Here is a 27610-nt window from a genome sequence, read left to right on the forward strand (position 1 = left end):
GTGATCTTTGCTCAGTCTAAACAGGTCACAAGAAGCTGCCTTGATTTGTACAGCAGCATGTTAAGCAGAGTGCCTTAGCAATATTTAACAGTATTGTTAAGGTTTGTTGTTTAGTGTAAAAGTGTGTTGTTTGATCTTTTTATGTTTTCTTCCCTCCTCAGCTGCTCATTATTGTAAATAAGAATTTGTTCTTTATGACTCACCTGGTTAAATAAAAGTTCAATAAATAAAACATGACCTGATTGTGTAAAGAGGAAAATGGATCACACAGAACAAATTTATAATATGACTGGAAGTTACTGCATAAAGTCTGGCTCATCAGTGACTGAGAAGCTGACACAAGAAAAGGAGCAAATGCATCTGTCTTTGACTGCAGCTATCAGAGAGTTCTATTCTGGTTAAACAAGTTCTATGTTTACACTGTCATTAATTGTTCTGTCACAGCAACAATATGTCACCTTCAGGTCCATCACTAGTAAGACGGAATACAATTAAGAAAATGTATTCAAAGAAAAAAAAAAAACAAGCAAAAGAAGAAATTTAGTTCCAATTAAAAAAAAATTGAATCACTTCAAAAAAATTTATAGATGAACTGATAACCAGTGTATGGTATTTATTTAAAGGGTATGTATTATGCATTTTCCAGGCACATAGTACAAGACAATCAGGTAACTATGTTACCTTCAGTTGTTATAAAAATGTTCTATATATGAAATAAAACCAAAACTATTTCACTTCATAATTTAACGCCTTGACATTGGGCCTCTGTCTCCTGCTCTTTCTGAAACTCCACCTTCAGGATATCATCACAATATGGCTCCTCTTACTTGGAGAGGGGTACTTGGATGGTTATGGTTGCTATGGTTGCTTATAGCAACCATTGTGTGGCAGCACACAGAGCTGCAGTGGCTTCTCGAGCTCCCTCAATTAAGCCTTATTGTAAAACCTATGAGGCTGATGTAGGCACTAGTTCAGTGCTAAATTCACAGCTAATGCACAGCTCAACTGAACTGATGGCCATCAGTTTGGTTATTATTATATCACCAAAGCTGAAATGTGCACTTAGTAGACACAGCAGTTTCTGTCTGAGGACAATGGACTGGCAATCTGTGCACAGATTGGCAGGTCTTCAAAATTGCCAAAAGATTATGGGCATGTGTCAATTTTATCCTGGTTGAATAAAGTTTAAGGAAGGGAAGAAGTTGTTCTATTCACTCCTCTCCCTCTTGGATGGGATGTTAAAGCAAAGCGACTGAGACATCCTGAACTATTATTTGACCTCAGAGGCGGTCCTCGTCTGTTTGGCACCCTGAGCGAACAACTTGCGAACCTCTCCTGTCCTACCCGAGTTAAGGAACTAGTTGACCTTCTAGTTGGTGTGTTTGGAATCAGGGGTTGCTAGCTCCCTCAAATCACTAGACTTATTTCACTTAATGGGAAGAAAAAGACTGAATCTAAAAAAATGTTTTATGGTTGAACATAAGGAGAGATTTAAATTGAATGATAAGCAATGTTCACAAATAAACATCCAGAAACACAGATGATTGAGCCACTGAAGCAGAAAACTCTGAATATGTCCCAGCAGATATGAAACCTAACCTCCATCTGTGTCCAACAACAGACAGACGTTCCCGAAATGAAAAAAAAAACAACTGGTTAGTAATCAAAAGGAAGCTCGGTCCTAACAAGTTCACCCAAAGGATCGTCAGACCTGCAATGAAACCTTAGCTCCACACACTATCACACAAAATAGCAAAATAACAGAGAACAGAGCTATAAATGACAGCATGTGCAGATAGTAGCTCCTGGAAACCATTTTATATCTCTCATTGCTGATGTTTTATTCAATCAGCCAGCGATGACACTGTGATCTCCCAAACAGTGGAACATGGAAATGGACTCCATTTCCCATGACCCTTCACTCCCATCCCATCAACAGACCAATTGGCACACACCAAGCAGAAGCCTTCTGGAAAAAAGAATATGACATTGAATGGCTGATGATGATCAAACTCCATGCTTTATTAGAACAAATGGACTCAAATGGCCAGTAAATGGCCATCTGCTGAATGTGTTCACTGGAGGAAACTGGAGTTGGAACACCTGCATCATACTCTGCTACATTATGCATGAAACAGAAATAAGCTAACTAAAGCTCAGTCTGAAACATGATGCCAGTTCTGAATTACTTAGCTTTCTCTCCAAAGAATCTAAATGTAACCAAAGTTTCATTTGGTTGGAAGGTTTAGAAACATGCCGATCATCAACACTTCTCACATAATTTCTGAAAGTATGTAGCTCTGGTGTAATATGAGTACAAGCTCCATTCATAAATATTCTGTATTTGTAAATGAGATTGCATCATTGTGTTGAATTCTAACTTTGCAAATTAAAGTGTCTGAAAATGTTATCTTTGTGCATCCATGGAAAATAACCAATGGATGCACAAATAAAAGATTTGTATTTTTTTCTTTAAATAACTACACAATTTACTATTTTTAATTTAAGGTCTTTTTTTAACAGATACTCATCAAAAAACTGCACTCAAGTTCCCAGCTAAAGGGTACAAATGAAATGTGGGATGGGTGATGGCCGATGGCTAGAACCTTGGTGTTCTGATACTTGGCCATAGAAGCTGTCTCTTGGGTCATGGAATGTCACCTCTCTGATGGGGAAGGAGCTTGAGTTGGTGTGTGAGGTTCAGGCTAGAAATAGTCAAACTCACCTCGATGCACACCTCTGGTACTGGAACAAGTCTCCTTGAAAGGGGTTGGACACTTTCCTTCTGGACTCTGCGTCTCTCACCAGGGACTCTGGAGTTGTCTCTAGTGAGAGACGCAGACTGGGGGATATCTTCTGCCCCCATCTTGCTGCATGAATCTTGCATTCACCCCAGTGAATTAGAGGGTAGCATCCTTCTCCCTACATGTGGGGGGATGGATTCTCACTGTTGTTTGTGCTTATTTGCAAAACAGCAGTTCAGACTACCTATACCTATTGGAGTCTTGCAAGGAGTGCTAAAGAGTGCCCCTCCTGTGAACTTCCTTGTTCTGCTAGGGAACTTCAACTCTCATGTGAACTATGAGAGTGAGACCTGGAGGTGTGTGGTTGGGAAGAATGGCCCCACTGATCTGATGCTGAATGATGTTCTGTTATTGGACTTCTGTTCTCATCACCATGTTCAAGCATAAGGGTATCCATATGTCTTCTTCGCACCACGATGCGCTAGGTTTCAGTTTGATGATCGACTTTGTTGTCTCATCTGATTTGCAACCGCAGGTAAAGAGAGGGCATGTGCTGTCCACTGAAAACTATCTGGTGATGAGTTGGCCCCACCACTGACGATGTGGTATGTTGTCAAGCTGAAGAAGGAGTCCCGTCGGGTCTTTTTGGTATGTGAGACTGTGGAAGCAGCTGATGAATACCAGCAGTTCAAGCGGCATGCAGCTCGGGTGATTGCTGAGGCAGGACGAGTTCGGAGATGTCATGGAGAATGACTTTGGTACTGCTTTGAGGTGATTCTGATCCACCGTCTCGTGAGGAGAAGTGATGCACCACCAAAAATGTTTATAATGGGGATGGGATGTTGACGTTAACTCAAAAGGTGGTCAGACTACTTCGAAAAGGGGGACCACTGAGTGCATTTCAACTACGGGGTAAGATTTTTTTCAGGGGTTCTAGAGAAGGAGGTCCACCAGATAGTCGAACCTCGGATTTACACACAGCAATTTAGTTTCCATCTTGGTCATGGAACACTGGACCAGCTCTACACCATCAGCAGGGTCCTGGAGGGGGCATGGGAGTTCATCCAACCAGTCTACATAGGGTTAATGGACTTGGACAAAGGGTTTGAGATGTTGGGGAATACTACCCCAAGGTGGAGGAGTTGTCTTCAGTCACGAGTTTGTCCTCATTCAGTCTTGTTTAGAAATTAGGGAAAAGTGGAGCGGGAGATTGAAAAGTAAACTGGTGCTATTCTGTCCTTACACAGGTGTGCTGGACTGCGTTGTCATATCTGCTTTAACACTACGAACCCACATGCAGAACACAACTCGGGATGCGAAAGATCAGTTAAAGTGATTTATTTACAATAATTTCCAGGGTGGGTTCTCAAACATCGAAGGGACGGCGACAGACAGGTAAGCCAGGACTTCTGGGAACAACAACAGATCGGGAGGTGAGTTCAGGGACCGAGGGGATTTTCCAGAGCTCTAAAGGCGTATGCTTACTCGGAGAGGAAAACGAATCAACGTCGATGCCAGGTGTGTGGACGCTGGAGGTGGAGGGCGGACAGGTAAAGGATCCTGACGTCGTCAAGGAGAGCGAGCAGACTGCCTGCTTGGATTCCCAGACTCCTCTTCTGGGTACACGGAGGAAAAGGTGAGTGGTGGCCTTGGGCACCAACAGGTAACGTGCCCCCGGCGTCGCAAGGGAAACTCGGGATTACGGCCAGACCTGAAGTTGCAGGAACAGCTGAAAAAATATCCAAACAACAGATGGCGTTAGATCAGAATAAACTGGAAGCTCGACTAGATCGCTGGAGAGGGCTCTGGGTTACCATTACTGGCTAACACTCAAGCGTTGGTATGCTGGCAGTCGCCGTCTCTTGAAGTCCCGCTGACGAGTGGATTGGGAACCGGTGTGACGGTGACGTCAGCCCTTCAGTCCTCCTATCCTAGCCTCCATGGTGCCATCTGGTGGTGATGGCAAGCCATAGGAACGGAAAAAAACAAAAAAGGCAAAACAAAAAACCCCAACTCCTGACATGCGTTAGACAGATAGCAAACAAAAAACTCCAAACGTTGAGCCGTCTGAGCTTTAATTTTTGTAAAACTGAAAAATAAGCATAAACAAATCATACATGAACAGTTTGCACGTCTCAAATACAGACATTGCTATATGAAAGAAAGAATTTTAACATATAGTGCCACGAAGGCTGGACGCGTTTAACAAGGTTAAGATGAAACAAAAACTTAAATAGCAGACAAAGTTATGTCAAACAACATTTGAGCACAATAACACTACTTACGGACAAAGATACTTGAGGCTTGAAACAGACTGTCGCTCTACCACATTGCAGGCCGAAAACGACTGAATCTTAATGAAAACAAAGCCTAACTTAAATCCCGCCACAAGGGGGTAGTAAAATAACAGAAAATAGGATACTAAGAAATCTTCTTAGTACTACAATACACTCCCCGTCTGGTATGTTAGGAAATATACCACTCTTATTCAAACATTTGTGGCAGTTTCGGATAAAAGTACTATTACATCAATAACAGGCCTAAGATATGTTTTAACAGTACCTTGTTTCACAATGTTAACCTCAACTTTTCTCACCCTTTTGTCTCCACTGGGAATGGCCTTGACCACAATACCAATAGGCCACTCATTGCGTTTTACTTGATTATCTTTCAAGAGAACAACATCACCCTCTTTGACATTTCGCCTTTCTCCTTTCCACTTTTGCCTTGTCTGCAGTGTATGAAGATACTCTTGTCTCCATCTTTTCCTAAAGCAATCCGCAAGACCTTGAATTTGGCGCCACTGGGCCTTATAAAGGTCTTTGAGTTCAAAATCTCCAGGTGGTGTAGGAACAGCACCAGTTTTCTGCGTTAGAAGCACTGCAGGTGAGAGAACTTCAGGTGATTCAGGATCATTTGAAACAGGAACTAAGGGTCTGGCGTTTATTATGGCCATGACCTCTGCCATGAGTGTGACCAAAACCTCATGTGTGAGGCGAGTGGTTGAGGTTTGCAATAGCAAGCCATCAAGAATGCGTCGAACAAGTCCAATTATTCTCTCCAAGACATCGCCTATGTGAGATGAATGTGGGGCATTGAATGTCCAGGTGCAGCTTTTGTCCCGTAGATAACTTGTGATCTCTGGGTCTTGAGCATTGATCTGCAACTCCTTACACGCACCAATGAAGTTTGTCCATTGGTCTGATCATAAGTGTTTGACCGGTCAAACATAAGTGCTTGACCGGTCCTCTGATTGAGAGGACCGGTAATGTCTGTGGCTGTGGTAATGTCGAACTAAAAGAACGGCAACATGATGACTACCTGGAATTATCACAGGGTGTTTCTCCACATCTAAAAGATCTGCTGCTTGTAAGCGTCCTCCGACCTTTAACAACCCACCATCAATAATAGGGTTGAGTTTTCCAAGAGGACTGCATGAGAGGATGTCTGTTCCTTTTTTAAGACTTTCAAACTCCTCTGTCACAGTTTGAACGCACTAAATAATTACTGTTTTTGCTTGTGAGATTTCTGTAGTATTGGCAAGATTGCAGCTGTGCCAACCTTTACATGTGCTTGAAGCTTTAGAGAATGACTTAGCAACACGAATGAGAGATTTTATTGCTCTTACTAGAGACTTCCAGCTTGAGAAACGAGCAACCCTGTGGGATCCGAGCCCTTTTTCCTCTGCTTTTGTTGCTAGGGAAATTACTTGAGGATTAATTTCAGCATTCGTTGAAGGCTGCACAAAGTAAAAAGGGTCTTTGTTCTGTTCTGGATCTCTTGGCTCAGTGTCAGACAGTGTGAGGAACTGAGGTCCGGAGAGCCAGGTGGTCTGTTGCAGTTGGGTTGCTAATACAGCTCTAGTCCCATGATCTGCAGGGTTCTGGTCAGTAGTGACAAAATGCCACTGGTCTGGTTTGGTAGACTTGCGAATCTGAGCAACTCTGTTGGCCACATATACATAGAATCTGCGGGTGTCATTATGGATGTAGCCTAGAACTATTCGGCTGTCTGTGTAGAAGTTCACTGCATGAAACTCGATGTTGCTTTCATCTATGATCACTTGAGACAATTCCACTGCCAATACAGCTGCACATAATTCTAAGCATGGGAGAGTGTGGGCAGATGATGGTGCTAGTTTAGATTTGCCCATGATAAACCCAACATGACATTGGTCACCAGTGTCAATGACCCTGAGGTATGCTGCAGCTGCTATTGCTGTTGTTGAAGCGTCTGAGAAAATGCATAGTTCTCTTCTCTGAGCCTGCGATGCTGAAACTTCAACAAATGGTCTGTGGATTTGGAGATGTTCAAGAGCGGTAAGTGAATCAGACCACCTTAGCCACTCTGCCTCTCAGTCTGTGGGTAAAGGCTCATCCCAATCTTGCTGTCCAACAGTTAACTTTCTGTACAATGCCTTTCCTTGTATTGTAACTGGGGAAGCAAATCCAAGGGGATCATAGAGGCTGTTGACAACAGAAAGTATTCCTCTGCAGAATAAAGGTTTGTTGTCTTTAGCAACTCAAAATGTGAAGCAGTCATTTTCCAGGTTCCAGCTCACTCCAAGGCAGTTTACTTTTGGTTTATTTTTTTGTACCTATGTTTCCTTTGTCAAAACTTATGATTATTTTGATCCCGACATTCTGGCATCAGGAGAAAAACTACGCCAGCTGGAGTCCCAACCACTTACCGCTCTTGTCGTACATGTTCTTTCAAATTTGGGCCTGTGCCACACGGCTCACCAATGTCTTATCAGTGCCCACCTGAGAAGTCCTCTGGCAGCATCATTTTGCACCACATGGCTCCAGACTTCCCTTCTCTTCTTTTGATGCTGCATAGTCTTCCGAATATGTGTTTTGTGCCCACACTCGGTCAACTTATGCAACTCCAGCCTCTGCAAGTGTCACTGGAAATGTCTTATGAAATAGAGGCCAGAACAAGAGAGCAGTCCAGATGTCCTGCATGGGTACAACTTTGACAACCAAGACTCACTGCTAGCCGTTTCCGTGATGCTTGCAGAAGAAGTCTGCTGCCACGGCACTGGCATCTCGGATGATCAGGGGGTCAAACTGCCGCCATAAAGTGTGGTCTGCAGATGGAGTCTGAGGTGCTCGAAAACTATGCTGAGATGTTGAGGGTCAACGTGCTCCCTGTGGGATTCATTGTTCGCCCTGACACATCATATCTTGGTGCAACTCCAGATGGCAAGGTGCATGACCCATCAGAATCCCCCCCATTTGAGGTAAAAAGCAGAATGAAGAATGATGTGTCTCAGGTTGCTTACCTCAAGGTTCAGGATGGCCATGCTGTTTTGAGGCAGGGTCAGCTGGCAATCAGCGGATTGGAATGGTGCGACTTTGTCACGGACACGCTAACAACAATAACGGTTGAGCGGGTGTGGCATGATGAGTCTTTCATTGATCAAATGAAATCTAAACTGGACTTATTTTATTTCAACATCTTCATTGATGTGTTCATGTCAATGCAATAAGAATTATAAACCTAATTATAACTTACCCTTTTGTTTCTTTGTATTTCAAATATCTAATCTCAAGCTGTGTAAATAGTTGTTACTCATGAAACTTATACAGATGTGCAAATTTCTTTAAAAGGAAGTTGCATAATTTACAAAAATTTGTTTTCTTCACTGCAGTTGTCTTGTAACCTGTGTTTAAAAAATGCTTCTTCTTAAGTATTTGCAACTATTGTTGTTTAGATTTGATATATATTTGCAGCATAATTTAAATCAATGCATAGTGTACAATTATAAGATATGACATAGTTACGTTTTTTTTGTTTTTATTAGATATTGTAAATTGCACTCAATTTGTTTTCCTAGCAATTCAACTTAAACAAGAAAATACAAAATGAATAGTACAGTATGCTGCTCAAGTGTGTTTTAATTGAATTTTTTTTTTTAAGTCTAGACATTTAAATAACTTTTTACATAGCACTACAACAATTAACATACAGAAATAATTTAGTCTGCAACACAAAATGGGCCTTGATAATTTGCCAAAACACAACAGTTGTGCTAGATTTGATTGATAGTTCCTATTAAAGTGAGAGGCACCAGCAAATCCCAGATGTGGTAGCACTTTACTCTAGCAATTGCTCGCTCTACAATGATCCACAGTCGAGCAATGGTCTGGGTCTCCTCTGTCTCTTTCTTGCTGAACTGGTCAGTATGCCTAAATGGAGGAATGATGAGTTTGGCTCCAACTTCATGAAGGAGGTCTTGAATGAGGAAGCCATTATCTGAAATGACTTCATCTCCCAGCTCAAGCAGAGGAAGGATTCCACTGACCTTTGTTATTTCTTATTTCAGCCCTTTCAGAGTGGTGTGGTTCTTGTAGGCAGAGAATGTTTCAGACTGTAAGGTGAGGGATGATGGCGTTTCCAGAGCAACTTCTGTGCAGTCCAAGAAGACACGGACATTTGAAGAGAACTTCAGAAATCTCTGAGGCATACTGACTTTTATCTTCTCACGACTAATCCACAGGTTGATGGAAGAGAACACAATGAAGAGGTAGTTGGCCCAAGTGCTGGTCACTCGGCTGACAGTAGCTATGCTGACTTGAAACATGTCAGCAATGAGCTGCTCCTTCATGCCCACTGCTACCCTGAATGAGTACATAAGGAACTCATCAATCAGAGGCATGCAGCGGGCAGGGCTGGCTTCAGCACATGCTTCCTCTCCTTGGAGAGGTGGAGAGAGAGCAAGCATTTCTGTGCTCTGGTCCAGTACACAAGGCGTGATGCAGAGGGTGCAAAGGACTCCCAGAAGATCCGGAACACACTCTCAGATGGAAATTTGGTGAAGAATTGGATCTGGTCATCAGAGGCACAGTAGCGGCTAAAAAGTGTGGCAGACAAATCCACTTTTTGAAGTCTAGCCTCCAACTCCTTGATATAACCTAGAGCTTCATCAAGTGCACCTGTAAAACCACAAAATAAAATAGCATAACATACAGTTATACAGATAGGACAGATACGGTGTTCTGTCAGATAGCCATACGCTGTCAGGATAGCACACATGCAGTCAGTACGCATGCCCGCGCATGCGCATTAAGAAGTCCGACCGTCAGTGGAGTTGTCAGTTCAGCATACGCAACAAGTTATGACGAAAATAAGTCATTAAATTGTTTATAATATGACATAATATGATAACTAGATAAATATACATGCGTTGTCATGGTTTCAAAGTGTATTTAAAGCAGGTCTGGCTGCAGCTGCAGTCAATTACAACACAGGCCCGTGTAAAACTCATTAACCTACTTAACCGCTAAGTCAGGATGCCATATAACTGTTAATAACAAAGTGTATGATGATCTACGTCATGATTCTATGTTGCTGATTAAATAAAATCATATGGTAATGACAACGTATACATGTCTGAGCTAAGCGTATGACTATCTTGACAACGTATGCTGATCTGACAGATATAGCCATCAGTTTGTCATACGCGTATGACGATCTGACAACGCATGGCTATCTGACAGAACAACGGCTGTTTTCTTGCCCCACATGAACAACCAGGGACTGAACAAAAACAACTGCGCCGAGACTGAGCCATTTTCCTAGCCTTGTTGTCAAACCCCACATCCGCTTTAAAACCCGGAAGCGTGAAAAAGGTCTATTCAATGTGCATTTGCTATTTCAAGATATGAATTTAAAAACGTAACGTAAAGGCAGTGGCTCCACTTTGCACAATAAAACCGTTGAAACTAGTCCGCAGCAGGTTTTCCCCACTTTCAAGACGGCAGTAGGACGTAAAATAGGAAAAGTAAAACAACCTCGCGGAAAGAAACCTGCCAACATCCTGAAACCGCATCAGACGTGAGTGAACAGAAAGACAACATGGAGACTGTGCTTGCAGAGCTAATACAACTGAGAAAGGAACACATGGATGCTTCAAACAATACTAAAGCTACTTTGTCAAGGGTTGAGTCATCACTGAAAGACGTGCTTGAACGAACGACAAAACTGGAGCAGCAAATTACCAACTAAATCCAAAGAGCTGCAATAAATGCTACAAAAAGAAGCTAATCTCTCAGCTAAATGTGAAGACCTCGAATCAAGAGTGAGGCGCATAATCTACGCATCGATGGTATACCTGAAGGAGAAGAAAACATGATCTTCGTAACTGATTTGATGTGCACCTCACTCAAACTACCGCAGGATATGGACCTCAGTGTAGAGAGGGCCCACCGGTCGTTAAATACGAAGCCTAAAGACTCCGCTCCCCTACGGTCAATCATCGTCAGGTTTTCCAACTACAGAGTGAAAGAAAAAGCAAGTGTCGCCTTTTCCTGCCCAACTGAAAATCTACATGGACTCCGGTGTGAAGACCTTTGCTACACTTGCAAGAGCAGCCTCAAGCCTCAACACTGGAGAAGATGGGAGTACATGTCAAGATAGATGAGCGTGAGAGATACCGAGAGGAACTGTTGAGCAAATCCTGGACCACGGTGCCCGTAAAAGCAGGAGAAACGATGCTGAGCGTAACGGACATGCGGGCGCTTTTACAAGGTAATAAATAAATCAAGGGTATGACATTTGCGATAAAATGACTTGAAAGAAGGCTAGTTTAGTAAAACATAATACAATTCTAAATAACAGGGACTTTCCTCGCCATGGGAGAAGTACGATAATTTATTTTGTTTTATTTTATTTTATGTACACCTGTTTTGGGGAAGGCAATTCGGGGAACAGACTTTTGTTGTCAGACTGCTATGGACCTTACCAAGCTCCGCCCACAAACAACCTACGTGACCGCAAGTCTCACAAACAAAGCCTCGCAGTGCGTTGTTTCTATGTAAACATGACTCTTAGTGCACCATTTCTACCGGATTTTCACAATATATCAGCTACTACAATGGACAGAGGAACTAACCAGTTCATGTCATCTTTTTTGGATGAGATCAAGGTGTTTGAGCCACGCCATGCCTCCAACATTGTGCACGTCACAGCAAAATGCTTTCGCTCCATGAGGAAAACGGCAGATCTACACACCCTCTACATCAGGGGAGCCCAAACTATTTGAGACCAAGATCTACTTTTTCTCTCACCAGCCGGCTGAGATCTACCTCATGACACGAAGACATAAAAATTGTAAATTAAACTCTATTGACTTATTTTATATGCAAATATACATCAGTTATAGCAGAAATATTAAAGTGATAGAAAACCTAATGCAGTTTCTTCCTCAGTGAGACTCTGTCACTGGGAGGAGGTTACTGGTTTCTCAGTCACAAGCTGGTTGCAAACCTGAGGACAGCAGGTGTCAGTCAGTTATGGTAGATCTGAAATTTGGTTTGATGACTGAAATATGAGTAGCTACAGACTGATGGGAGGAACCAAAGAGCTCTGTAAAGGTAAAGGCAAATCTTCTGAAGTTGGGATATAATTAATTTAATTTCACATAATTACCACGATAGAAGCCATTTGTTTGTTAAAATTTAATGAAATATATTTGATGTTTGTTGTGAATGACGTAAACTCACAAACGAACGAGGTAATTAGTCCAATGTTTAGAAACTACAGTGGCTGTAATGAGCCACAGCAAAGGTAAACAAAGGTAAAATAACCTGAACAGGTGATCAACTCAAAACCACTCCTACCTTTTTACTCTCGCTCTCTCTTTGTAGTTTAAGCACACCTGTTACCGTGGCAACCAAGATGAGCAAAGATTACATTAAAAACATAACATTCAAGTAAACAAATATCAAGTTTCCAGGCTTGATATTTATTTCTCTATTATTAATCAGCGCTTCCCTGAACACAGCGATGGTTGATTGACTAGCTGTACTTGGTGCTACCGTGGCTAACACGAGTAACAGTTTAGTCCAAAGCCTTTTCTGCTAAAATAAAATCTTTAGTGTATGTCAGATACAGACACATTGCATATTGATCTGTTTAGCTAACGTAAGACTGTGTAGCAGACAGGCTTCAAGGTGTAGAAGTTGTATCAGTTCTGCCGTTATGCTGTACTTTTTTTGATTTTATTTTTTTATTACGCTGTACTTAGCTAAGGGGAAGGGTGTGTCTGAGACGGTCACGCACATTGTAGCCGCGCTACTACGTAGAATGGGCATCAGCCAATGAAAAGCGGCCAGGCGAAGGGCTTCTGTCACACCCCCTTCGTCTCCATGGAGACTGGTTTTATGGTCGTATTGGTGCTTAGTTCATTGTTTGGAAGTCTGTTCAGGTCAAGTATGTTCCAGTGCTTGTAAACATTACCTTGAGTAATCTAACAAATGTGCAACCACATTGTGTAAAATACATATTTCATAATAGCATTGATACCTACAGAAATAGTCATATGAAAAAGGTAATGTTAGAAAAATTATCTAAGTTCATTTACTTGTGAGTTTATTTGAAAGGTTATGTTTTCATATTATTATTCTGTTTGATGTTTACTTGACTTCTCTCTTTTGTAGTATACTATTAACTATTTTAGGATGTTTGCCTGGAGGCTAAAAACGTTAACACATTCCTGTGTTAACAGCTTTCTGTGAAACTGATTGGTTGCGGTCAGCCTCATGCCCTTGTAAGGGCCAGAACATCCTGTAGTAAAGGTCATTGGTCAATTCTTTGTGTGACTATGTGAAAAAGCCCAACCTCCTTCCTTGTAAACATAATAAAAGAGCAGTGGGGACAAAAGAGCCGACAGAGTTGACCACAGACAGTGTTTGACGGCGGTTCTCCGCGTCTGGTTTCTGCTCCCCTCTTCTGCAGAAAAGTAATTTGTGTCTCTGGTTGATTCTTTGCAGGTTAGGACCTAAAATAGACCTATCAGGTAATCATAATTAAAAGGTACGTATGGAAAAACTAACAATTGTAACATATAATGTCCATGGTTTAAATCACCCAATAAAGAGGAAAAAAAATTTTAGTCAACTAAAACAGATGCAATGTTCCATTGCCTTATTACAGGAGACCCATTTAAATGAGTTAGAACATAAAAAATTAAGACGGGACTGGGTAAATCAAACATATAGTGCATTATATGGAAATAAGAGAGGAGTCACTATTTTATTTAACAAATCATTGGCATTTTCCACAGAAAAAGTCATTCAGGATAAAATGGGGAGATATGTCTTGGTGCTGGGTCGGATGTAGGAGGAGGAGATGTCTATCATGAATCTTTATGCATCTAAAGAATGCGATGATTACTTTTTTAAAGAAATAGCTAATATAATTGCAGAGAATGCTAAAGGCATAGTAATAGTTGGAGGAGATATTAATGCAGTACATTATGGCAAAATAGATAGGACACCAGCAGAAATGGGGGGGGGGACAAAGCAGGAAAACAAAAATACTCAGTAATATGATAACCGAACTGGGTCTGGGGGATCCATGGAGATTTAAAAACCTGAGCAAAAAGGATTTTACTTTCTTTTCAAAAGTTCATAATAGTTATTCAAGGATAGACTTCTTCTGCATACCTCAAAAATACTTTTATAAAGTAATTGACTGTAGTATTGAATCAATTACATTGAGTGACCATGTCCCAGTCATCCTACAGCTAAACTTAGGTAAGGACACGCCCTTTAGATACTGGAGACTAAATGTATCACTACTCACCAACACATCAGTGATTCAGGAACTGAGACAGCATCTGCTTGAATATTTGGAGATAAATGATAATGGAACTGTAACTCCACCTATGATGTGGAGTGGAGCCAAAGCAGTATAACGAGGAAAAATGATACAGATATCTTCTAGACTTAAGAAACAGCGCAAGGAAAAACAAGACTTGAAAGTAAAATAAAACAACTAGAAATTGAACATAAGCGTAGCGGGGGAAATGACACTCTAAAGGAATTAAAAGAGGCTAGAAAAGAGCTTGATGAAATTCTCACATACAAAATGAAGGGAGCACTGATGTTCTCCAAACAAAGGTTCTATGAGATGGGAAATAGAGCCAGTCGACTGTTATCCTTCCAACTTCGAAAAACACAGTCTGACAGGGCAATACACAAAATAATGGATCCCACACTTAAAATAACTTTATTTCGTCCGAAAGAAATTTCGGGGGCTGAAACCTCAGCCCCCCAACGGTCTCTCAGTGGAAGAATAGAGTGATGGAGGTGTACCATATGGAACAAATTACAGCAAAACTTCAGATGAAAAGTGACATCTTCTTAGAAAAATGGTCCCCAATTCAAACATTCATTTCAAACCACAGCTAATGGAGATTAGGATTGATAAATAGGAGATTCTCCCATGTGTTTTTTTTTCTTTTTTTAGGACTATGGACAAAGCCTCTTCTGGAGCACAATATGTGAGGTTGTACATGCAGTTTGTAAAATATATTATATGTATGTGATGTGACCTGCACTGGAAAATCTGAATAAAAAGGTTTTTTTTAAAAAAAGATGCCTGCTGAATGCGGTGTTCCAGGCTATCCCACTGAGACAAGGTCCAGAGGAAGACCCAGGACAAGCTGGACGGACTATGTTTGTTGGCTGGCCTGGGAAGGCCTTGGGATTTCCCCAGAGGAACTGGAACAAGTGGCTGGAGAGAGGGAAGTCTGGGTCTTGCTACCTAGACAAGTTGCTGCCCCCCAATCTTTCCCAGATAAGCTGAAAAAAATGGCTCCTTCAGTGACTTCCCTTCACTCATCTGCAAAAATCACACTATATTCAATACTCAGCTGCCCGTCTACTTATCCACACTCACTCCAGGGACATTACCCGTTTTTAACTGGCTCGCCATTTATCACCACCCAATATAAAATACTCATCACCTACAAAGGCCTAAATAACTTTGCCCTCTCATATCTCATTAACCTTCAACATCACTCTCAATTCTCACCGATTCGTTCCTCCAGACTCTGACCTCCTGACCCCCATCAGAACCCTGGGAACTGAGACTCTCTTGCCACCACCCTCTTTTACTCAAAACATCAGGAAGCAGAAGGAAGAGATCAGAGGAGTATGCTTTTTAGTGACACTAAACTGGACTGGTGTACTTTCAGGTCCTCCAAAAGAGAATTGGCTTTTCACTGGAGTAGCAAAGTTCTCCAACTGTTTTGTGCTCTGTCCAATTAGTGCCTCTGTGGCATTTACGAATTTATTTGGTCACACATTGCAGTATTTTTGGATACAGTTTTTAGGCTACAATTTACAGCAGGATGTTTGCTGCTTTTTCAAAGTGGAATATCAGCTTCTTAATTAGCATTTGTCATATTTACATATCACAGAATCTTTTCATAGAAACATTGAGATGCAAATAAGTTAGTTTTTAAATTTAAAATATTTGGCCAGGATGACTAACGGTAAATTGCATCCTCCTTCATTTCTTTTACTAAAAGGAGTCAAGGAACATTGCAATCATTTTCCAGGGAAATTTTATTAGAACTCCCACATATTTATTCTAAGACAGGGATCAATAAAACCATATAGGTGTTTGTATAGAGGAATATTTACTGTCAAAACATTCAGCAAGAAGCAACAGCCTTCACTTCTTCTCCAGGTTGCTCAGGGAGAGAAGGAGCGGCCCCCTGCTCAATGTGTAGCCAAGAACAGGACAAACTGCAGTCTGTTGTGGAAATTTCAGTTGAAGACTGCAGGGCTGTGAGGGGACGATGGAGGGAGACAGGAGGAGAGTGTCACTCTGTGAGGCCAAGCTTCTTCTTCAGGGACTCTGGCATCTCTGGAGGCGGCGGGCGGGGCAGACGGAAGTACACCTTCACAGAGTCATAAATGAACCACTGCAGGGCTGTCAGAGTACCAATCATGATGATACGGGCAACGAGACCTTTCCATACACCTGAGAGAGACAGTCACACATCAGGAGATTGGAACATCACAGAATCTGGTCAAAACTGTTCTAAGGGCAGCTTATTCACCAAGGACTCAGTAAGACCTCATTGAACTAACTGGTTGTCTGACCCCCAGACTAGCTGCACTGGGAATTCCTGTCTGATGACCAGGTTGCCAGTGCAGCAGGTGGACTGGGGAACAGGTGGACTGCTCTCACACGCCAATGACTCAAGCACCTCCAACTGTACAGCCAGAAAGCTGCTGAGGAGCTCTGCTCACAGAGCAGCGCCCTCCAGAGGTGGATCTAAGGAGCGTGCTGAAAGGTTGGACTGCCAACTCATGTTGATACAAACCTTTAGGTCCCAGCCTCTTGAGGACCTGAACAGCTGTGCTGCCTTTCTCCTTGTTCAGCACAGACACCACAGAGTCAGCAGGATGTGACACAATGGCACAAAACACACCAGCTGCAACAAGAAAAGAGGTGAGAAGAGCATGAGTGGCAGCTAAGCAACATCTACATCACTGTGAAGCTCTTGTTCAGAAACAATGTGCTCTACAGATTTTGTAATGTTTGTAGAAATCCTTTCAATGTGCAGCTCTACAGCAAATGCTTCAAGCAATGCAGCTGCTGTTTTGTACCCTGATTACAGTTAACTGAAAGCAGCACAGACCAATCACTTCTTACAGAAGCTTTAGCTATAAAAAGTATGATCAAACTATGAGAGCTATAGAGTACTGACTTATTCACATGCTTGAGATGATGGGACACTCACCAATGTAGCCGGCCACAAAGGTGACGACGAGTTGCTCAGGTTTGCTGCACTCACTGCGGGGCTTAGGAACAACATACTTGTAAAGCAGCTCTACAGTACGCTCGAAGCAGGCAAACTTCATCATGGTGTAGGGGATCTGCCTCATCCACAGGGGCACCACACCCTTATAAAACCTGGCCAGATACCAAGCATCAGGTTTACTGGTGAGCACTAAGAAAACACTGAAATCACAGCCAACTTTTCCATAATCCTAAAGTCTGTTTTAGTACGAGCTCCAATTGAAGCACAAGTATGAGAACATTTAGTTTCATCACAATTCTATTATTGAACTGCAAGTCTGTAAATAGATTGATAACTATCCGTCCCCCAGACTAGCTGCACTGGGAGTTCCTGTCTGATGACCAGGTTGCCAGTGCAGCAGGTGGGCTGGGGAACAGGTGGACTGCTCTCACACGCCAATGACTCAAGCACCTCCAACTGTACAGCCAGAAAGCTGCTGAGGAGCTCTGCTCACAGAGCAGCGCCCTCCAGAGGTGGATCTAAGGAGCGTGCTGTGACCACATATTCCAACTGAAGAAGAAGTGTTCTCACCAAAGAAAAGGTGTGTACTTACGCCCAAAGTCCTTCCTCTGCAAACATCTTAGGGACGCCCTGTCTGAGGGTGTTGGCGTAGCCGGGCTGAGTCTGGATTCGAACCTTCACAGCCTCCATGGGAGCCAGAGCAATGTCAGCAAAGAACTCTGCGCTAGCTGAAGCAGCCAGGTACAGTGATGTCCTCCACAGGTAGGCATTTTCCTGGTTGGTGAGACCACAACATGACACTATAATCAACTTCAGTCGTCAGCAGCATGTTTAAAGCCAAGGACCAGTAAAAGGTTTGTTGATCCCTATAATTAAGATTAGAGAGGTTATCCCAGACTCAGGGATAACCTGTGGAGAGAGTTAACTATCAACCCTTTTTCACATTAAATAAAATCAAGGTGTGTGTATCTGCACTATAGGCAGGGTGTTTGGATAAATGTAACAACAAGGGATTGGCTGAGCTTGCTTTCTTAACATTGGCCACCTTACTTATTTTAGTAATTGAGTAATCAATTATTCTGCTGATTAACAGAGTAATTTAAAAAAAAACTTTACAAAATAAAATACTGGTAAATACTGCCATAGCAGAAGTATTAATACTGGCCCAAATTTTCATCTGTGCATTCCTTACAATTACTTTACTGTAGCTTAGGAAATAAATAAACCGCATGCTGACAAAGACGCTGACAAAAAATAAATAAATAAATACTCCAGTTTTTGGTTTCTGTGTTCATCTTCAGTCAATTTAATAGACTCTCACTTTGTTTTGTTCACATGGATAGCTTTTGTATCCATGTGAACAAGAGATCTTTGTCACCTTCGACATACGCAGAAACGTCACCCAGTTATTATGACCAGGATGGTAGGAAAATTATTTTCTGGTTCGTCTGCAAAGCTGCACTGAAGCTAAGCTCCAGCTACGGTGCTGGAGCGCAGCCCGCTGCGTTCCGTCTGTCTGCTTGTGCCTTAGCAGGCTGTGCCTCCGCTCCACCTGTATTCATACACCCGCCATTCTCTCCAAACCAGCTGTTCAGTAGACGGGGTCCATTTAAGGATGCCCCGAAAAACGTCAAAAACCCGGACATGTCCGGGGAAAAGATGACGCTTGGTCACAATATGTTATGCTATTAGCACTTAGCATTTGTCAACAACTTATTGGCAGAAGTGAGTGTTGCAAAAAAATAATTGTCTGGCTGAAACACATGGCTTTAAATAGTAAAACAAGCTAGTGAAGCTTCGAGGCAGATCATTTGCCTCAAGGATTTAATAATGGAGGTATTCGAATCGTTCAATGAATCGTCACAGCCCTAGTATCTGGGAATGGGACGTGAGAGGTTGTGTGAAGGGAGCAGATGTCAGAACTGTGAACCCCCATCTGCGCTGAACTCACCTCCCCCAACGTGTCGCTGTAGAAAATCTTGAAGACCTCATAGAAGCCAAACTTGCACAGTCCCTGCATGGAGTAGCCAATGAAAGTAGGGGCCCAGCCCTTCGCTAGACCTCTCACACCATCCTCCCTGATAGTCACTGCAAAACCATTGCCGATGCCCTTGTATTTATCTGGATTCACCTAAGGAGAAGAAGATATACAGTGATCACCAAGACAAAATAGGAAGAAAACGTTCGAAAATCATTATGAAGTAATGGAACCTGCAGTCACAGGCAAGTGTTGCTGTGAAGTCCCACATGCCTTGAGCTGTCCCACCATGTCTTACTGAGACAAATTTGTTTGTCAAGGATGAAAACTGCCAATTATAGTCACACATTGATAAAACCAGTGCAATTTAATCCTAAAATCATTGTTCTGTCAGCTTTTATATAAATTTGACTTGCATTCCGAAGTGAGTGGGGTCTCTTACATCTCAAAGTTTTGCAGAATATGCTTACATTACTGAACACTTGGGGTAGTCGTTCACTTCCCAATAGTTAACTTTTGTTCCCATACACACCTGCATACGGCACTTGACAAGGTCGAGGGGCACCACAGCGGTGTGTGTGATGCCGCAGCTCAGGATACCACCAAAGCCGCACAGGGCATAGTACTTGGAGGAGCCAAACTCGCAGCTGACATCCTCTGTGGTACAAGGGAGGGACACGACACACATGCAGCATGCCAGGTCACATGCAATGCAGGAAAAATAATCACAAAATATACAGGGTTATGATGGTAGAGTCACAGCAGCTGGGAAACTGAAAATCATTCCTAATCATTGCTTCCATCAATGGCATGAGGTCAGTGCTAGGACTCTTCCAGCATAAACTCTGCCACCAACATGCAAATGTGTATTAGGATCACTCAAAAGAAGTTTTAAAAAAAACATAAATCACTTTACAGAATCAACCACCATGGAGATTCAACATTATTGTTCTTTTATATTGATTCAGTCTTTGTTTGCCAACTTAAAATGTAGCCGTTGTTTTCTTCCCAGACAAACGGAACAGGTCCTTCAAAAGAGCAATGTGTACAGTTTTTAGATCACTCAGAACTAAAAACTGCTGCTTCATTAAAATGTTTTATGTCGATTTAGCTGCATCACCAAGTTAGAACATTAGCTAAACTGTTAGTTCAGTTATTCATTTACATGAATTCCACACAGTAATAAAAATTACAAATGCATTTCTGTTCATTTGGCCTACTCAGACCTCAGGAAGGTTATCCAGAACACCAGCTATTCAGAATGAGACATTAAAGCCTCTTACTAGAAAATTAAGGTGAAGACAAGCAGAGCAATGTGTCCAATTAAATCAAATTTTGCTCTGTATTTAACAAGTCATAAAACACATTTGAGCAGTCAAATATCTCCAGCAATGACTTTGGAAAGCAAAAATGCCTAGACTGTACGCTTGGAATAGATTTTTGTTGCTGTAGTTGTACCTTTTAGCAGCACAAATGCCTAAACAGTGACCAGTCCCACCATTTTGGATGTCGAAATTACAACACAGGGGTGTACTGTCCCACTTATCAAATTTTTGCACACTTATAACTTGCGCACTTGAACCCTTATGTGCATGTCGAGTGAATCCACACTTCATAGAGGGGCGTAGGGTGCAGTTCAAGTATTGGGACCGGACCAAAGAGCCACACCAGTCAATGTCACAGGTCTTTTATGTCCAGAGAATTTCTTGCAAACACTGGATAAATCACCTATCAGCAAATCACAGTAATGCAATTGGCAGCACCAAAAACAGTAGGATTTAGGAAAACTTAACACAAACACAAATTATGTTCCCTATGAATCTTTAGTCTTCCAATAACAGGTACATGGACCTTACCACAGGGGCCGCTTTTCATTGGCTGATACCCATTCTACATGGTCACGTGCACGGCCATCTCACAAACACACGCTTCCCGTTAAGTACAGCATAACGGCAGAACTGATACAACTTCTACACCTTGAAGCCTGTCTGCTACACAGTCTTACGTTAGCTAAACAGATCAATATGCAATGTGTCTGTATCTGACATACACTAAAGATTTTATTTTAGCAGAAAAGGCTTTGGACTAAACTGTTACTCGTGTTAGCCACGGTAGCACCAAGTACAGCTAGTCAATCAACCATCGCTGTGTTCAGGGAATTGCCAAGGTAACAGGTGTGACAGTAAGATAAAGAGATTTATCTTACTGTTACGGTGGCAAAGAGAGCGAGAGTAAAAAGGTAGGAGTGGTTTTGAGTTGATCACCTGTTCAGGTTATTTTACCTTTGTTTCCCTTTGCTGTGGCTCATTACAGCCGCTGTAGTTTCTAAACATTGGACTAATTACCTCGTTCGTTTGTGAGTTTACGTCATTCACAACAAACATCAAATATATTTCATTAAATTTTAACAAACAAATGGCTTCTATCGTGGTAATTATGTGAAATTAAATTAATTATATCCCAACTTCAGAAGATTTGCCTTTACCTTTACAGAGCTCTTTGGTTCCTCCCATCAGTCTGTAGCTACTCATATTTCAGTCATCAAACCAAATTTCAGATCTACCATAACTGACTGACACCTGCTGTCCTCAGGTTTGCAACCAGCTTGTGACTGAGAAACCAGTAACCTCCTCGCAGATGGTGACATGAACTTGTTAGTTCCTCTGTCCATTGTAGTAGCTGGTATATTGTGAAAATCTGGTAGAAATGATGCACTAATCGAGTCATGTTTACATAGAAACAACGTGCTGCGAGGCTTTGTTTGTGAGACTGGCGGTCACGTGGGTCGGTTGTGGGCAGAGTTTTTTTAAGGTCCATTACCTGGCCATATTTTCAAATTTTCTGTCAACATTTTTTTTAACTCAAAAACACAGCAGACTGCTGGTGGACTGCTCTGCCCCAGACTTAGGTTTTCTGTGGGAAACTTTCCAGCAAGAAGGTCTTTGTTTTGAATCTCAATCTAGGCTCTTTTTGCATCAAGTTTCCCCATTTATTCTTTCTCTCATCGATTTTAAGCAGTTCTCTCTAAATTCCATGCTTGGGCATGAACATGTGCATGCATCATTGTGTGTCCTGTGTCTCAGTGTTGGCCTGAGATGGCCTGGAGATCTGTCTATGATGCACCCTGCATCTCACAAGGCACAAGCGTCTCACCACAAGGATAAACAAGCATAGAAAACAAAAGAGACAAAGTTTGGAGTTCCAACATCAAGTGAGAATTACTAAAGCATAAGCAAATATACCAGTGTGGGGAATATGTTTAAATAATTTAATTTAGGCGTTAAATGACATTGTAGTTCACTGAAAAAAAAACACACCTGCATGACATGCAGTGAAAAGTCTCAGTCTGGCCTCTCTTTTTACCAGAAGAAAATCCAGTGTGCCATCCCATACCAACCTATCCATGTGAACATTGTAAGGTTTGTTTTTATTTCTTACATGTGTAATTACTGTATCTCCACTTTCAAAACATACTTCAGTAACAAACTGTGGAAATTTCCACACTTTCTACACGGGTCAGCTCTGCTGACCCCTGCAGTGCAACACGGGTTTTTATGGACTCATGCAGTGATATTGTCACGTCAACAAAATGTGATCAGAATTAAAACAAAAACAACCTCCACCATGCAGATTGATGCTTATTAACAGAAAGGAGGAGGACTGGCGGGGATGAAGTTACATAAAAAAATAAAATAAAAAAATCGAGCCACTGCAACAGACCTGCATTCTGCATTTGACCAGGTCGAGGGGAACAACAGCTGTGTGTGTGGTGCCACAGCTCAGAATCCCACCAAAACCACACAGGATAAAATACTTCTGAGAGCCGAACTCACAACTGTCTCCCTCTGAAGAAACAAAGGTGAGGTATTACAAATGGAGCACTTCTGCTCAGAAAGGGGAAACAAAGTAGAATTCAATACATCTGATTAAGTGTTTTTAGACATACTGATGAGGATCAAGATGCTGTATATTTAGCCTCGTCATCTGCTACAGTACTTGAAACTTAAGATAGGAAATAAAACTTGTCACCAAAATATTACAACCTGTGACGCAATGTATAGGAGAACTGTTTGTACTATGCTGAACACACCAAAGGTCAAATGAATTAAAAGGTCCTATTCTAGATAAATAATTACTATTCCAGTTCTTCACAAAAATGTTTTAAAGCTCATGTCCAGTAAATTATGAGTAATCTGCAGCCCCTACAGTCATTTGTCCTTCGTTGTCCTCGGCATGCAGCCTGGCCACAGTAGAGGCCTGATAGCAAATTGCTCCAACAATTAAACATTTTATTATTTTAAGGATAGTATAGCAGAAGTTGGGCATTAGATAATCCATACATAAAGAGACCATTATTAGACTACATAGTAAACTCTGTCTTGTCAGGGAGAACCTATAGCTAGCGTGGCTACAGTTAGCTCTGCTGCTGACAAGCCGGTTTACCGTCTGCTGTTGCAGCTGCTGCCAGTCTGCGAGGCCGTTGTCCATTGAGGCTCTGTTGAGGTTCTTCCACTTTCTGGAGGCTGAACAGAGGGGCGCTGAACGGGTTGGCTCTTGCCAGCTGCGTCAGAGAAGTCGGGTACATGGTGGCGGAGCTACGCTACAGAGATCAAAATGCACACCATTAGCTTATGCTAACTAGTATTCTAATCCTTCACCGACAACCAAAAGCAAAGGATACAAAGTCATTGAGACATGAAGTGTACATCAGACCTAACAATGCAGCGTATACGTACTTGGATGTTGTCTTAAATGGATATAACGTTGGTTTGTCTGCAAATTTATACCGGCCTGTCTTTCCCTCATTCAGGCTAAGACTGAAACACTGCTAAATGATACGCTAAGCTAACTCAATGGGGCTGACCAAGGTTATAGTCCCCTTTTACCCTCCCACCTTCTCACACATACACACACATAATTCGAATACACTAAGCAGCAAACACAGATTTTATTCTTCCCGTAATAAGTACTGATGTTCTATTTAATATAAAGGATTTATAACACGTAAATAAACTTACTTTCAGTGTCTCAAGATGGCGCCTCCGCTTTTCCGCAGCCGGCTGCTCGGAGAGACTTGATGACCTCGCGGTAAATCAATTTGTCCTCTCATGACGTCATCAACCCCACTGGGCGTGATCGCTCTCTTCTTTGTCCAGTAGGACAACGGTACATATATGTCTCTCATAATATTTGGACAAATCACAGAACAGCGCTGACAGAATTAGGGCGGTTCTTCTGGCGACCTCAGAATGACTTTCAAACTGATTGGCTTTGCACTTTGGCTTATGTCCCAGCAAAGTTAGTCTCTTATAATCCAGGTACAAAATGCAAAGAAAAAAAAAAGTCATAAAAATTGGGGGTGTCCTGAATCTATGTCGGTTGTTCCAAAAAATAGTCACACACACACAAAAGCACATTCATACATATGTATACCATATGTGTAAAATGGTTGGGGTCACACTGCCACCCACTGGGGATCTGGCAAAACAACGCTACCTGCGAGGGCAACAAGAATCGCCAAGGTCCCCTCTCTCCGTTGTCATTGATTGTTCTCTCTCCTATTGGTGGGCTGAGGTGTGCTCTCTTAAGTGTCTGCACAGGAAAGGCCCTTTTGAGGACGGGAGGAGGAGGACTGATTCGCTGAACTTCGGTGTTAAATGCGACTTAAGTCGGAACATGACGACGTTGGATTTGGAAAGAAGTGACTGTAATAGTATGGAGTGTAGTGACGAGGAAGGAAGGAGTGGTCGGAATGAAGATAAAGAGTGGGAATTGGTGGGAAAGGGTGGAAAGAAGCAGCGAGCTGCTGAAAGAAAGAGGAAAAAAGGAAATGAGGAAAGCACTGAAGACACTGATACTGAAGGAATTGAGGAAGGAAAAGAAGAACAAAAAAGACAAAATCTGAACATTATAATAAGATTTGATGAAGGAGAAGGAGTCAAGAAGATTGATCCACTTAAACTAACAAAAGCACTTAAGACACATGTTGGGGAAATTAAACATGCTAAAGTACTGAGAGATGGAAATCTTTTGATTGGCTGTAATTCTGAAGGTCAGGTTGAAAAGGCAAAAAAGCTTGGATGGGTGTGTAAAGTCAAAATTAGAGCAGTTGTTAAAGTGGGTGAAAAAAGAAATAATGAAAGCAAAGGAATCATAACAGGAGTGCCGTTAAGTGTTGACATGAAGGATTTAGTTGAAAATCTGAAAGAAAGAAACAAGGAAGTAAAAGGAGCACGAAGAATGACAAGGGGTACAGAGAAGATTGAAACAGAAACTGTGTTGCTGGAGTTTGAAACAAAAGAAATGCCAAGGGAGGTTTTCTTTGGCTTGATAAGATTTAGTGTCAGGGAATATGTGCCCAAACCAGTGAGGTGCTTCAACTGTCAGGAATTTGGCCATATTGCAAAAATGTGTAAAGGAAAAAGGAGATGTGCCCGTTGTTCTGGAGACCATGAATATGGTAAATGTGGAGTTGGAGTTAAACCAAAGTGCTGTAGTTGTGGAGGAGAGCATAGTGTCGCTTTTTGGGGATGCGAGGTAATGAAACGACAATCAATGATACAGAAAACAAAAGTTACGCAGAAAGTAACGTATGCAGAGGCGTGTAAAGTAGTTGAGAAAGAGAAACAAACTGGGAAATCTCTAACAGGAGAAAAGCAAGTAATTTCAAAAATTATGGAAATGGTTGAAAAGAAAATTGAAGAGGAAAAAAAGAAAATGGTGACTTTTATTGCAGGAGTTATAAATGCAACATCGGATGTGAAATCAAAAACGGAAAGGATTCAGATTATTGTAAAGGCAGCATGCCATAGTTTAGACTTAAAGAATATTCGGTGGGAGGACATAAGGGGAGAACTGTGTAGTCAGGCAAGTCAAGAAGGATAGTCTCAATATTACAATGGAATGCGAGGAGTCTTCTGTCAAATGGGCTAGATTTTAAACAGTTTATTTACGAATTAAAAGAAAAACCTGATGTAATTTGTATACAGGAAACTTGGCTGAGGCCTTTTTTGGATTTCAAATTGGATGGATATATTGCAGTTAGATATGATAGAGAAGAAGGAAATGGAGGAGGGTGTCTTTCTCTGATTAAAGAAGGTATTCCGTATAAAGTTATTGGAAGAAAAGGAGACTTGGAGTATGTTGCAACTGAAATATGGGTGGAAGAGAAGGTACTGTTGGTTCTAAATTTTTACAATCCTTGTAAAAAGCTTGAGGTAAATAAACTTGAAGAGATGGATATGAAAGGAAATGTTATTTGGTGTGGAGATTTTAATGCACATCATTCATTATGGGGTAGTGAAAAAATAGATTATAATGGGAACATTTTAGAAGAATTTCTAGATAGTAATAATTTGGTTTGCTTGAATAATGGAAAGAAGACAAGAATTGATATAAATTCAGGTAAGGAATCTGTACTAGATCTGACATTTGTTTCTAGCTGTTTAGCTCCACTATGTGATTGGCAAGTTAAAATAAGTCATTTGGTAGTGATCACTACATTATAATCAGCAAAGTAAGGATGGGCCAGGTGCATAGGCCTGAAATGATAGGAGGAAAGTGGATATTTGAGAAAGCAAATTGGGAGGAATTTTATAACCTATGTGATAGGAAAATTTTAAATGTTCAAAATGATCAGAGTATTGAAAGTATGAACCGAGTGATTAGTCAGGGTATTTTAGTTGCTGCAGAGGAGGCTATTCCAAAAACATCAGGGAAAAATAGGAGAAAGTTAGTTCCATGGTGGAATGAAGAGTGTAGGAAAGCAGTTAGAGAAAGAAATAAAGCATTTAAATTGGTTAAAAGGTCTCATAATTTTCAACATTTAATTGAATATAAAAAGTCACAAGCAAAAGTCAGGAGAACAATAAGGAGCACAAAAAGAGAATACTGGAGAGGTTTCTGTGATACAATTGGCAGTAGTACAAAACTAGGGGATGTTTGGGGGATGATCAAAAAAATGGGAGGAGATAGAAGGGAATGGAGTTATCCTATACTAAATAAAAATGATATAGTAGCTGTAACTGACAAGGAAAAGGCTGATATGTTAGTGAGAACATTTGTGGAGATACATAGTGGTAAAAATTTATTAGCTAATGAAATGGAGGGAAGAGAGAGAACTAAAAAGGAATATGATGGAATCTTAAGAAGAAAGGAGAATAATAATGATCTGATGAATTATCCTTTCTCTATTGGAGAGCTAAAAAGAGCTTTGGATAGAACTAGGAATAGTGCTCCAGGTAAGGATGAGGTGTGTTATATTATGCTAAAACATGTAAGTGAGGAAGTTTTAAATAAATTATTAATTTTATTCAATAAGAT

General features: G+C 41.4%; 1 protein-coding gene, 2 long non-coding RNA genes and 2 other non-coding genes across 8 annotated transcripts; 1 reads left to right on the plus strand and 4 right to left on the minus strand.

The window, feature by feature from the left end:
* LOC116736617 (uncharacterized) lies at positions 1-21614 on the plus strand. Its single transcript, XR_004342629.1, has 3 exons — positions 1-14; positions 3919-3922; positions 21444-21614. It is a non-coding gene; the product is annotated as an uncharacterized LOC116736617 (long non-coding RNA).
* LOC116736618 (uncharacterized) lies at positions 4068-4800 on the minus strand. 2 transcript variants are annotated; one of them, XR_004342631.1, is made up of 4 exons: positions 4559-4800; positions 4456-4473; positions 4230-4360; positions 4068-4153 (listed from the first exon to the last, which is right to left on the minus strand). It is a non-coding gene; the product is annotated as an uncharacterized LOC116736618 (long non-coding RNA). The 2 variants fall into 2 exon arrangements; XR_004342630.1 differs by having other exon boundaries at positions 4068-4360.
* slc25a3a (solute carrier family 25 member 3a) lies at positions 16085-24431 on the minus strand. 3 transcript variants are annotated; one of them, XM_032589188.1, is made up of 8 exons: positions 24307-24431; positions 23732-23888; positions 19821-19945; positions 19262-19441; positions 17903-18084; positions 17290-17462; positions 16870-16980; positions 16085-16523 (listed from the first exon to the last, which is right to left on the minus strand). In XM_032589188.1, the coding sequence occupies exons 2-8, from the start codon at positions 23871-23873 to the stop codon at positions 16363-16365; spliced, it is 1074 nt and encodes a 357-aa protein (XP_032445079.1). In that variant the 5' UTR covers positions 23874-23888; positions 24307-24431; the 3' UTR covers positions 16085-16362. The 3 variants fall into 3 exon arrangements, with proteins under 3 accessions (XP_032445079.1, XP_032445080.1, XP_032445081.1); XM_032589189.1 differs by lacking the exon at positions 19821-19945 and adding an exon at positions 23009-23133; XM_032589190.1 differs by lacking the exon at positions 19821-19945.
* LOC116737188 (small nucleolar RNA SNORA53) lies at positions 16636-16834 on the minus strand. The gene has a single exon (XR_004342748.1). It is a non-coding gene; the product is annotated as a small nucleolar RNA SNORA53 (small nucleolar RNA).
* On the minus strand, positions 17644-17842 carry LOC116737187 (small nucleolar RNA SNORA53). Its single transcript, XR_004342747.1, has one exon. It is a non-coding gene; the product is annotated as a small nucleolar RNA SNORA53 (small nucleolar RNA).
* Positions 24432-27610: the final 3179 nt, after the last annotated feature.

Source organism: Xiphophorus hellerii, chromosome 17, assembly GCF_003331165.1.
Source record: "Xiphophorus hellerii strain 12219 chromosome 17, Xiphophorus_hellerii-4.1, whole genome shotgun sequence".
NCBI lineage: Eukaryota > Metazoa > Chordata > Actinopteri > Cyprinodontiformes > Poeciliidae > Xiphophorus > Xiphophorus hellerii.